Source organism: Carassius carassius, chromosome 18 (genome assembly GCF_963082965.1).
Source record: "Carassius carassius chromosome 18, fCarCar2.1, whole genome shotgun sequence".
Lineage (NCBI taxonomy): Eukaryota > Metazoa > Chordata > Actinopteri > Cypriniformes > Cyprinidae > Carassius > Carassius carassius.
The window spans coordinates 6,827,680-6,840,161 of record NC_081772.1 but is presented as its reverse complement, the minus strand read 5'-3'; the positions used below and the strand labels follow the sequence as shown (position 1 = coordinate 6,840,161).

Below are 12,482 nucleotides of genomic sequence, written 5' to 3'. Positions count from 1 at the left end.
CTCCAAGACGTGCCCGGGGTTTGAAAAAAACAGACCCAAGATTTAAAACAAACGGAAGATGAAGCAGTTGTGAACTCCCTGATACTTGTCTTGAGGGAAGTTATTTTAAAAGTGCTTGATGAAAAGTAGTGTCTGATAAAGAGAAAACAGGTTGACGTTTAACAGCATTGGCAGTAATAACTGGCATATCTCCATTAACAACTCTTTACCTTCAGTTTAAATCTAGTGCACTGCAGCTGCAGTGTGTAGAAATGTTGAGTCACCATTGCTTGTTTAAAGTGTGCTCCTTAACTCTTGTCCTTTTTTCTCAGCCAGAACACAATGCCACATTTTCATACTTCTGCTGAGAATCAAAGCCCAATTTCCAAAGCAAACCCTGGCTTGTCTTCAGTAAGACCATGAGTCTCCAAAACATGGAAGATTGCAGGCTTCCATAGAAACGCCCCATCATCCCATGGAAAATAGTATGCTCTGTTGAATATGGACGATCTTGGAGACAACATAAAACATAATGACATTGGTACTCTTAGAACATGATCACACAGAACAATGACCTAACCGGATCATTCCTCATGATAGTGTTTTGAGACTTTTTTTCTATTATTGTTCCTTGTTCATAAAGCTTCTTCAATGTTCTGATTTTGTATATAGTCTCACTTTTCCTCACTTGAAGCACTTTATTCAATATTTTGTTTGAACTTCAGCAGGTACTAATCAGCTGTTTAGTTTACTGACTGTCATCATGGGTGGCTGCAATAAGAGGGAAAAAGCTTATTCCAGCTAACCCTCTGCTGACAATGCTTTTCCAGATGTTATAACAATCATCCAGTTCTATTTTTGTGGCACATTTTTGTGGTTTTTCCCACCCAAAGCATGTTGTGTACCCGGTGTACCATCTCTTTGATGTTGCAGGGAAAAAATGCTATTATTTAATTGAATTATTTAACATATGTACTTTGTAAATATGTATGCATTGACATAAAATTTAAATATGAAATTATATGAAATAAAATAAATAGAACCTACTTTATTTAAATAAAGACAATTTAATATGCCATTAAAAACAAATGCAACTGGGCTCCTAAACTCAAAAGAGCCTTAGTAAGGGCCCTTTTTGGCATATGTTAAGAGCATCTCTGACATGCAAAATATTCCCAGGCAATTTTATTCCTCCTAGGAGGAATAAATCCTCCAAAAGATCCAATTAAATTTAGTTAAAACACTTCCCTCACCAATGTGTATTTGTGTAATTGTGCTACTATATCGTTCTTTCCAGCAGTGACCTCATCTAGTATGAATCGTTCCAAGTTGATTGGGTTTTGTCTTAAGGTGCTAGCAAGCAGGTCTTATAGTATTTCAATTCTCATATGATTTATGTTTCTTGTGATAAAGCGAGAGTGTGGGTGTCACTCCCCAGGTAAAGTTTATGTTTCAATCTATTGACCTTAATTTGTGAACACATACATCAACCCTGCTGCTTTTTTCCTCTTTTACAGATAGCTATAGTGGCTATGAGAACCAGCTTTTTAACGGTATGTGGAGTCTTTTTCTTTGTTCAGTTTTATTTGAGCCCTTTTGATATAGACTTATAAGACCAAATATGTGTTAAATCCCTGCAGTGGATCTAGATGTCCTCTTATAATCTCCTGCAATTTAAGTCTGAGAATGTTGAAAATACAATGAGAATGTATTTTCACCATATTGAAAATATGATGGTACAATGTTTTTGTTCTGTGCAGGAGGTAGATGATGAGTCTCAAGGGGAACTGTGTTTGATTAGCCAATACAATGAACGATATTATAAATTGTAAAGTCGTGACTTCTTAATATTTTGTGCGATCTCTCTTTGTAGAGGAGGACTTAACTGGAGAAGAAGAGGAAATTCCTCCCTTGAGAGGTTAGAAAAATTAATCTTTCTTAAAATTTATTGCCATCCTTATTAATGAGGCATGGATGTTTGAAAAAAAGATGGAGTTAGAAAAACAGAGTAATACAGTAAGCTGGATTTCTAGATAAATATCTGTCTAAATTTGAAAACTGTGCCTGAAAATAGACTGACTTTAAAGTGTTTTTTACTGTGTTTATATGTCAACATTTACCCACCACTGTTTTTTGAGTGATTATTGTACATCTGTTTTAAACAAATGTTCTTCATGTTGTACATCTGTTCTTGACAAATGTTCAGTGTTTAGAAAAGCTTTATTTACACAATTTGTGAGCTGAGTTTAATTATTGGTCACATAGTCTCTTTTTTCAGACACTGCTGTATATTTGAATGTTAATAGCCTTTTTAATGTTTATTCTGGGATCAAGTTTTAATTTTTTACATAAGAGTTAGGGTATAATGGCTAATTTATGATCAAGCTCATATCTGGAGTGAATAACAGGTTTCTTTATGAGAAATGAGAGTGTGTATGTGTGTCCACAGGAAGAGCTAGAGGAGGATGTATGAAATGTCAGCAGACACATTCTCTTCAGCTAGCTGTCAAAATGCTCTATGGCTTTTTAGCTTTGCTTATCATTGCAGTGGCTGTCTTGGCATCCCTTGGTAAGTTTTCTAACAACCATGTTAGCAACATGTTTTTTTTCTCCTTTCATTCTTTAAAGTGATGCCAAAATGAACAAAGCTATAAGGTAGATATAAATGCTTGATCTTGAATCAGCAATCTGCATTTTTTACATGACAAGACACTGCTGGGGGGAGTCAGTTATGGGCCAGAGAAAGCAATGTAGGGCACCCCAATTTTCATCCTGCAAACACATGTGGGTTACAACATGTGGGTGTTGATTCAGCATAATGCTCAAAGTCAACAATTTCCAGATTTAGTAGTTAGAAGTAAGCCAAAACCTTGCCCACAGAATAAATCTCACATCATATCTGATGTTGGATGCCAAATCTGAATAATTTGCCCCACTAACAACAAAAGTCATTAGTGAAAGAACTGCAAATCAATATATTTCACCACAACAACACACCCAAGTTTCAAATGCAATGGAGTTTCAACAAGAACTTCTTGAACATTGTCATAGTGGCAGGAAGTAATACTACCATGTTAGCCAACAACATAGTTAAACTGTGGCAAAACAAATCAAGAAGAATGTTGTTTGGTTCGATGAAATATATATGATGACAAGATGATGGTTTCATTTAAAGAAAAAACAGGTCTAACTACTAAATATTTCATAATGAAGTCAAATACACATCTGTTTCATATTGCTGTAACTCCTCAAAAATGTTGTTGTATAACAAGCAGTAATGTGTGTAATATGAATACTGTTATGTTAAGGAATTTGATGTAGGAAGTAATCTGAAGTTTGCACAAGGCAAGTTGATCAAGTAACACAAGTATCCTGTTTAGTGATAAAAAGTCAACAAAATTAATTTTAGACTTTTTTTTTTTTAAATACAGCAGGTGACATGTATTCATACAGCTGAAATGTACAGAACATTACAACCACAAATGAGGTTCCATTACAATTTACCAGTCCCCATAGTCCAAGATTAAGTATTGGTGTGTAAAGAAAGTTTCTGAAAAGATTTCCAAACACATTTGTTCTCTGAGGAAACAGAGATCACTTAAAGGGATAGTTCACCCAAAAATTAAAATTATGTCATTAATAACTCACCCTCATGTCGTTCCAAACCAGTAAGACCTCCATTTATCTTCAGAACACAGTTTAAGATATTTTATATTTAGTCCGAGAGCTCTCAGTCCCTCCATTGAAACTGTGTGTACGGTATACTGTCCATGTCCAGAAAGGTAAGAAAAACATCATCAAAGTAGTCCATGTGACATCAGAGGGTCAGTTAGAATTTTGTGAAGCATCGAAAATACATTTTGGTCCAAAAATAGCAAAAACTACGACTTTATTCAGCATTGTCTTCTCTTCCGTGTCTGTTGTAAGACAGTTCAAAACAAAGCAGTTTTTCATATCCGGTTCGCGAATGAATCATTCGATGTAACCGGATCCTTTCAATAGTATGTTCCTGCACAACCGGAGGCTGCAGATTCAGGACCGCAGATCTAGGACCGCAATTCTAGGACCTTAGTTTTTCGTGACAGCGCCACCTACCGTACTGGACGATATAGCAATGGCTGCAGTTTCAGGACCGCAGTTCAGGTACCCTGTTGGTTTAGTTTGCAGTCACGTTACTTTGTATAAAGCATCAATATATTAATCTCAGTTGTATTTGTTTTTAAATGTGATTTTTGATTCAAAATGCAGCAGAGGTTAATTACTAAGTGTGCTTTGAGTCACAATTTTAAATTTAAACATGAATTTACACAAAATATAAATGAAATATAAATTTTGTAAAATTGATGTATATCAATTTTAAAACAATTGTAAAAAATGAAGAACCTTAAAAGTCTTAGTCTCTTGAATTATACAGTATATTGATTAACCTCCTTAAGGTGAATTAGCTCATTATCAGGTACGTTAAAGTTGGAATCATCGTATGGAGTCACTAAACTACAGCCATTATTTTAAAAGTTCTTGAGAGGTAAAACAAGACACAAGAATGATTCAAGAATGTTTATATATATATATATATATATATATATATATATGTCATTTTTGCAACAACATCACAACAGCACCAATTGAACCCCTCTTCCATCAGTTGCTGCATGGATAGAATGGCTGTAGGCTTGAACTCTAGAGAAAGAGAGAGCAAGAGACTGAGAGAGATAAATAAGAAATATTTGTTTAACATATTCAACTGGAATATATATATATATATATATATATATATATGAAAAGTGAAAGTCCTTGCAGCATGTGGTGCATCTCTTCAATTCGGGCAGGGATCTCCCTTTTTGGATTGTTATATGTATCTTGAAAAAGAGAGAGCCTACTTGTTAGAATATTTTGAGATCATGAAAATATCCCTAGTGCCTTTGTTAATCATCTGTCCTACAATGAGCCTAACCAAATCCATAAAATCACTTCATATTGGCCATGCAGAACATGACAGAAACTAACACATGATATCAATGGACTGAATGTGTGGAGTAGACCTGCAGATTAGGCCAAATTGTAACAAGCTATTAAAATTGCCAAACGCCTCATTCATCATTGCAAAACAATGCCAAAACAACAGGCTAACACATACTCCAACTAGGCAGTCAGTGCAGTTTAATTATGAAAGATATTTTTATACATAAATATGGTAAAACAACGACTATTAAGCCAGTATTCACACTAATACATTAAGCTGCAGGTAAATCTTACATCAACCATACTCTTGTCATCTGATAAGTTTAATTAATGTGCAGGCTAGGTTCACTTATAATACTTCGTCATTTAAACTCAACAAGGATTTATGAAATCATGGCCACGAATTAACGTCATAGTAATTAATAAAACTAGCTCACAAATTCTTAATTTGGTGGGAATTAATAATTAATTCATAGTTAGCAGTTCTCACTATGTAATCTTCGCACCGTTAAAACGTTATAAAATAAAACTTAACAGCTTAAGTCATTTGTGGATGAATGCGTATTAGAGACGCGAACCGTTTAAAACGATTCAGTTCGATTTGGTGAACTGTTTCAAAAAGATCCGGTTACATCGAATGACTCATTCGCGAACCGGATATGAAAAACTGCTTTGTTTTGAACTGTCTTACAACAGACACAGAAGAGAAGACAATGCTGAATAAAGTCGTAGTTTTTGCTATTTTTGGACCAAAATGTATTTTCGATGCTTCAAAAAATTCTAACTGACTCTCTGATGTCACATGGACTACTTTGATGATGTTTTTCTTACCTTTCTGGACATGGACAGTATACTGTACACACAGCTTCAATGGAGGGACTGAGAGCTCTCGGACTAAATATAAAATATCTTAAACTGTGTTTCAAAAATAAACGGAGGTCTTACGGGTTTGGAACAACATGAGGGTAAGTTATTAATGACATAATTTAGCAAACTGGGCAAACTAACCCTTTAACATGCGTTCACCGTTCCAACAATATTATGCAATTTCACATTTTTGCTTAGAATTTGTATCAAACAATTATTTTGTTTATTTGTTTGTTTCACATCACCTCAATTTCTAAAATAATGGTTTTAATATCAATAAATTTGTCATGTCAGTTTTCAGGAGAGTCGACAACTTATCTAAAGAAGAAACATTTAGCAACAAACAGATTTCCAAGGTCCAAGAGAGTATAAAAGGTAAGAATTCTTATTTTACAATACATGCATTTTTGGAATTGGTATGTATCATAAAATCTACAGCGGTGTTATTTCAATACGATTTATATACTATTATACTTAAAGGCAACAATTCTCTTTTATCTAATATATGCATAAGCTTTTCTTAAATTTTTATTAGTTTTAATTATAGTTAAAACACTGATCTTCAACAGGAAAATGAAAATACAAAAAGAAAAACTTTCTCACACAGTTGCTTGTTTAAAATGTGGTCACTGAAGCCCTCAGAGAGTAAAACCTCATGAAGAATCATTTATTACAGAAATAGTGGCCTACAAAACAGCTGTGCACACAGAGTGCTCAGTCTGTTAAAACAGAACTGCATTTTCATGCAATTTACAGTGTATTTGTGTTAGTTGGTCAAGATATTCACTGTTGGGTGGTTGTATTGCAGATATCAGCGCTGTAAATAACAATTCCAACTGCTTAGATGTTGCACAATACCAAGAGGAGATTGCCAAACTGAAGAAAGAATATGAGGATATCCACAGGATGGTACAACAGGCTACCCAATCTCAGCAAAGTCTCACACAATCCAGCAACAGAATGACTAGAGACCTCCAGTCCTTTGGAATTTTCATCAAGCGTATAAACCAGTCTCTGGGTCAGTACCTGGATCAAGTAACTGGATGGCAGGTTGTCATCAATGAAACAGATCAAGGGATGAAAACCTTTGTTGAGGATCAATATGATTTGAAGGCCAAAATCCAACAAGTCAACACTACTGTTGCCCTTAGTGCATTGTGGATAGGTGCACTTCAAAGAAAGGCAGAAGAGGAAACCTTCATGCTTCAAAAAATAACAGCAGACTGGCAGAACTACAGCAGAGTTTTAAGTGCCCTGAAGTCCAATGGCAGTATAACTACACAGACCGTGAGGGCTATTCAAAATAGTGTCTCTGCCACTCACCAGCGTATTAGCATGAGTTCAGAGATGGTTCATGACCTCACTTTGCAAGTCATTAACCTTCAGATGCAACTGGACAATGTCTCGTCTTACACTGATGAACATGAGGAGAACATGCATGACCACCAATACCATGCCAAGTACTACGAGAACCGGACCAGGGAACGCTTTGTGACTTTGGATGCAAGAATAAAGTCCATTGAAATGGAGATTGACACGCTCTCTTCCAGCTTCAAAGCAACTGTCAGCCATGTTCAGAGCATGTACCAATACATCAACCAAGAGAGTTCCTCTTGCCAATCCAGATTGAACAGTCACACAGAAGATTTGCAGAACCTTAACAACACAGTCTTGCTTCTTCTTCACCTAGCTGACACTCTGAGAATGCAGTACATGATGCTGAATGTACGCCTCGATGCTGATGTGAGGAACCTATCCATGGTGATTGAGGAGATGAAGCTGGTAGACACCAGTCATGCAAAGCTGATTCAGAACGTCACTATTCTGAAAGGTTGTGGTCTACCTTTAGTACCTTTAGTACCTTTAGAGTTCCTCAAATTCAGCCTTTTAGGGTCACTGAACTGCAGAGTATTACTCCAACCCTGACCAATTCTGAAGACCGTGATTAACTTAGGGTTGGGGGCTAAACTCTGCTGGACAATGGTCCTCTAGGACTGGATTTGAAGACCTCTGTTGTAGTGTCTATAAAAATAGGTTCATGCATGTTCTTTATGTGTTTAAGTGTCTTTTTTTCTGGATTCTTTATAGGTGTGTCTGGTCCACCAGGTCCAAAGGGAAACAGGGGAGAATCAGGAGCCAAAGGACCTGTAGGTTTAACAGGACCGAAAGGAGACAGGGGACTTGCAGGGAATCGTGGACCTCAAGGAGTTAAGGGTGCTATGGGAATTAAGGGTGATCAAGGTGTGCAAGGACCTTCTGGGATGAAAGGTGGTCCAGGACTTAAAGGAGAAAAAGGATCTTTAGGGCCACCAGGGCCTCGTAGTGAAAAGGGACAAAAGGGTGATATGGGGGCTCCTGGGAAGGATGGAATTCCTGGCCCCAGAGGAGCGGCAGGCATCCGAGGGGAAGCTGGACTCCCAGGGGTGCATGGACTTCCTGGACCAGTAGGAGTACAAGGACCTGTGGGACCACAGGGGCCACGTGGAATACCTGGACCACCAGGGAAGCCTTCTCAGAGTTAAGTTCATGAGCAGATAGACATAAAACTTAAAAATTATAATACACTGACTGCCTTTCTGGACAGAGTAATGGTGGTGGTAAACGTTGACTTGGAGATGTCTCTCTAAACAAGACGATGGTGGGAACTCTTTGGTATCTTAGAGGCCCACATATACATTCCTCAAACATGGAGCTTGCAACAACAATACACTTTGTAAAGGCTTTCAAAACTCTTTGGATAGACCTCAAGCACAATTCTATACAGTATACTGAGCCACTTCACAAAGATTTTTATTTTAACAGTGGTTACAGAGCCAGGCTGCTATGCAACCATTGATCATACTAGGTACCAACCAATAGACTCAATCTTTAGCCAGCATTAGCATATAAACAGAGATAACCATATAGGACTAATGAGACTCTGCTTTATTGCTTTTTATGAAGTTTATTTAGTAGTGCTGCATTTGCCTCATAATCACAGAACATTCAGAGCTGGTACTCTGAAACATGATTTTCATTATGAGTATCACGTAAACCAAATATTTCCACTTATTAAAGGTACCATAGGTACAACTTTATGAAACACTGTGCGAAAAGTTCAAATGAACACATTTTACAGTCGCTGACTTTGCATGAAATTGCAAAACCAAGGCAATGAGCACTGTGAACTGTACAGACAAATGTATTAATTGACTGGCAATGTGCAACATTAAGTTTAAATTTTCATATTTGTTTGATTTCCCAATTTGTAAATATAGAATTTTAACAGTTATAATTTTATGTTAGTAATGTGTTTTTGAGGAGGACTTTGTGAGTTAGCATACAATTTTTTCTCTTTGCACACCAATAAAGTGTCCAAAAATCCATTTTCATTAATACTTTTGTCATTTCATAGTAAAATTTTGAAACAAATGTAAACAATATGGTTAGCTATCTACCCAGCAAGGACAAAATGTTTTATAACATTTCACTTTGCATTTTGGTTGTTGCTATATCATGTTACTGTAAATTGTACAAAATTTGCCATTTTAAGATTTGAATTGTCAAATTACTGGCTGGCTGTCGAATTACTGAAATATTATATATACTAAGTGACAAGTACTAAACTGCAATTTTGGAAAAGTAGAATAAATAATTGTTAGGTTTCTCTTCAAGTAAATGCACAATGTCATTGTAATATGTTTTAACTACAAAAAAAATATCATAGCGAACTGCGTCATTTGTATTATTTTATTATTAAAGTGGATGGTAGATTGTGATTTCACTTTTTTTAAGGCTAGTTGGTTTGTAATGTTGCTGTTTGAACATAAAAAATATCTGCAAAGTTGAAAAACGGCTGGTAAGGGACTACAATGAGCTTCTTCCAGGTCCATTACATCACAAACCCAGATAAACCCTTCCTCCGGGAACACACAACAAAGGGGGTGGGGCCATGTTGTGCTGCTTTAGAGACGAGGAAGAGAAAACTAGGAGTGCAAGTAAAAATAACGCAATTCTGTCTTCTAATGGATTCACAAGTTTGAAAACCAATGTTCTAAAGCAGCGGTTCTCAATCCGGTTCCTCACGTTGCCCTATGCTCTGCATCTCTCTCTCTCTCTCTCTCTCTCTCATTCAGATTGTCAGATCAGCTCCAACAAACTGTTCCATTTATACACTTGTTTTCACAAAGCAATGAGAAGCGTTATACATGGATGCGCGTATGGTTGCTGTACTGTAATGAAGCTTTAATCAGAATAAAACCGTATATTAAAAGCTAACAGAAGCAGTAGCATTTACAAACAAACAGCGTATCTAAAAGTATGAGGCAACAACAAACAAACATACCATTAAGAGTCGTGCTTGCACAGGTTCTGCGCAATCCTCTTCATTAATATTCTCTGCATCTCAATCAGGCTCAAATTGATAAGCAATATAGAGGACGTCATTGTTTTCAATACAACCGGAGCATATTCTGAGTTTGAGAGGCAGGATGTTCAGACGCGCTCAAGGCAGCTGACCAATCTCAGCCCATCGCGTATTTCTGAGGGATAGGCTTCATAATAAGGAAATAAATCAAGGCGTTTGTCAGAGAAGGGACAGATCGGTGTGGAATAAATATAAATTATGTGAAAAATTATGTGTAATTAAAAAAAAAAAATCGAAGAATGAACACATGTTAGACTGCACCCCATAAACACAATCAAGCCTAAAAAAAAAAAAAAAAAAAAAACAGTAAACCACCCCTTTGAAACAACTGCGGTCTGGGAGATTTTTTCATCAATCAAGCAATCAAATTCAAGTGCAGAGCTGAGATAAGATCTACTTGATCAAGAGCCAATTTAGTGACAGCTAATTCTAGTATGTTACAGTATGTTTCATCTCTCGATGTACAGTACATAAAGGCAATGAGTTGTTTTGCTAGTGTTAACTTTTCTTATTGCATCATGAAATTAAGTTCCAATCAGGAAACAAAATATTAGCATTAGAGAGGACAACTGACATTTGAATGTCCCTGTGATGTAATTCCCTTTTGTTTCTTTAAGAAATCTTTTTATTCTTCAATTGCTTTATTTCTTTCTCAGATTCATTATTGTACAAACTGATCCTCAGCCTTCATCTCATGCATTCTGTTTATGATATAATCTGCATTTTTGGTCTAGAAAATGTGGGTACCAAACAATTTTTCTAAGGAAATTGATTCATTGTTGGAATGAAAACTTAATAGTCATGTGGGAGCCGGCTAAATCGATAAACCCCAACAGCCAAACCTTTCAAGCTTTCTAATGAGTTTCAGTGGAACTTGATTTTGTTTGCCTGTGTGTTGTTATGTGACTAGCTTTTGCAAGTATTAAATAGGAGAGAGATGCCTACCCACAACATTAGGACCCTGCTATGAATTTAGGTAAGTGTACACGATGTCAAGCTCTAGGGCTTTTTGCATTTAAGTTATGAATTCTAAATAACAAATAATAATAACATAGCTTGATTGACTGAAGAAATGTGAGTGATGATTGCCAAACACGTTGACATGATGCTGTATGGTTTTAGACACCGATATCAGCTTCTAAGTTCACTCTAAAAAATGCTGGCTTGTTTCAACCCAACTTTTGGTCAATTATTTTTACATTAAATTTTGAACCCAAAAGTTGGGTTAGTCCATATTTGACCCAAAGTTGGGTTAAAACAGCCCACCATTTTTAGAGTGCAAAGGTCAGTTTGAATGGCAACCCTAGCAGAAGTTTGTATTCTTTGGTTTCAGCTTGAAACTGTATGTATACGCAGTGCTAGTACTGTGCATACTTGCATTCCCCCTCTCCCATATTTGCATGTGTAAGAAAGAAACTTAATGAAACACCAAGTGTAGTGTTGGTCATCTTACTTTAAAAAAGTAATTAGTTACAGTTACAAATTACTTCTCCTAAAATGTAACTGAGTTAGTTAATTTGTTAATCAGCAAAGTAAATGTGACGTTATTTTATATTTTCTATAATGCTATTACGTCCTATAACATTTTTAATATATAAGATGTTTATATTAACTGATTGAAGAATAAAAACACTAAGTATTTTAGAAAATTTTGTATTTATTTGAACTCAATAGATTGCAGCCTGCCATATGATATGCATAGAAATAAAACATATTAAAAATAAATATTGAAAATAAAATTCAAGTGCAAAATTAAGACAAACTAATTTAAACTTGGGTAAAAAGAAACAAAGGGAAACCTGGCCATTAGTCTCTGTAACTGTATATTAGGCCTAAAGTTACTGCACAATAAACAGAACACTATCCAACTCTTATGGTGCGTTCACACCAGATGCAAATAGAGCATCTGGCGCGAGTGATTTCAATGTTAAGTCAATGCAAAGACGTGAATAGACAACCTCCGAAAATCGGCAAAACATATTTTTAAATAGACGCCGTTTTTATAAATAAACCGCATATTTGAGTTTAAAACAACTACATTCTCGCATGAAATACTTCTAAAAATACATTTCATGACATGATAACAGTAATATTTAGAAAATTATCCGAATAAAAATAGTGGTTGAAAATGCTGCGTGAACTCAACTGGCCGAATTGCCTCTTTTCCTGGGCAATGCATAGCGTGCATGTTACAGAAACATCCTTGCCTTTAATTTAATAACGCCATTATCGCTGAAGCCGTCTTGTGTTTAGTGGTTGTCAGAGCGTG

General features: G+C 36.0%; 1 protein-coding gene across 1 annotated transcript; it reads left to right on the top strand.

The window, feature by feature from the left end:
* The first annotated feature begins 480 nt into the window (after nt 1-480).
* On the top strand, nt 481-9,156 carry LOC132092836 (scavenger receptor class A member 3-like). Its single transcript, XM_059499274.1, has 7 exons — nt 481-520; nt 1,497-1,532; nt 1,853-1,897; nt 2,429-2,548; nt 6,103-6,183; nt 6,617-7,639; nt 7,897-9,156. The coding sequence occupies exons 1-7, from the start codon at nt 481-483 to the stop codon at nt 8,328-8,330; spliced, it is 1,779 nt and encodes a 592-aa protein (XP_059355257.1). The 3' UTR covers nt 8,331-9,156.
* Nucleotides 9,157-12,482: the final 3,326 nt, after the last annotated feature.

Bases quoted from the DNA above. Each gene is read 5' to 3' on its own strand.
- LOC132092836 (XM_059499274.1), top strand. From the start codon at position 481: ATGGACGATCTTGGAGACAACATAAAACATAATGACATTG. The intron at 521-1,496 runs GTACTCTTAGAA...CCTCTTTTACAG, and splicing joins CATAAAACATAATGACATTG to ATAGCTATAGTGGCTATGAG. The intron at 7,640-7,896 runs GTTGTGGTCTAC...GATTCTTTATAG, and splicing joins GAACGTCACTATTCTGAAAG to GTGTGTCTGGTCCACCAGGT.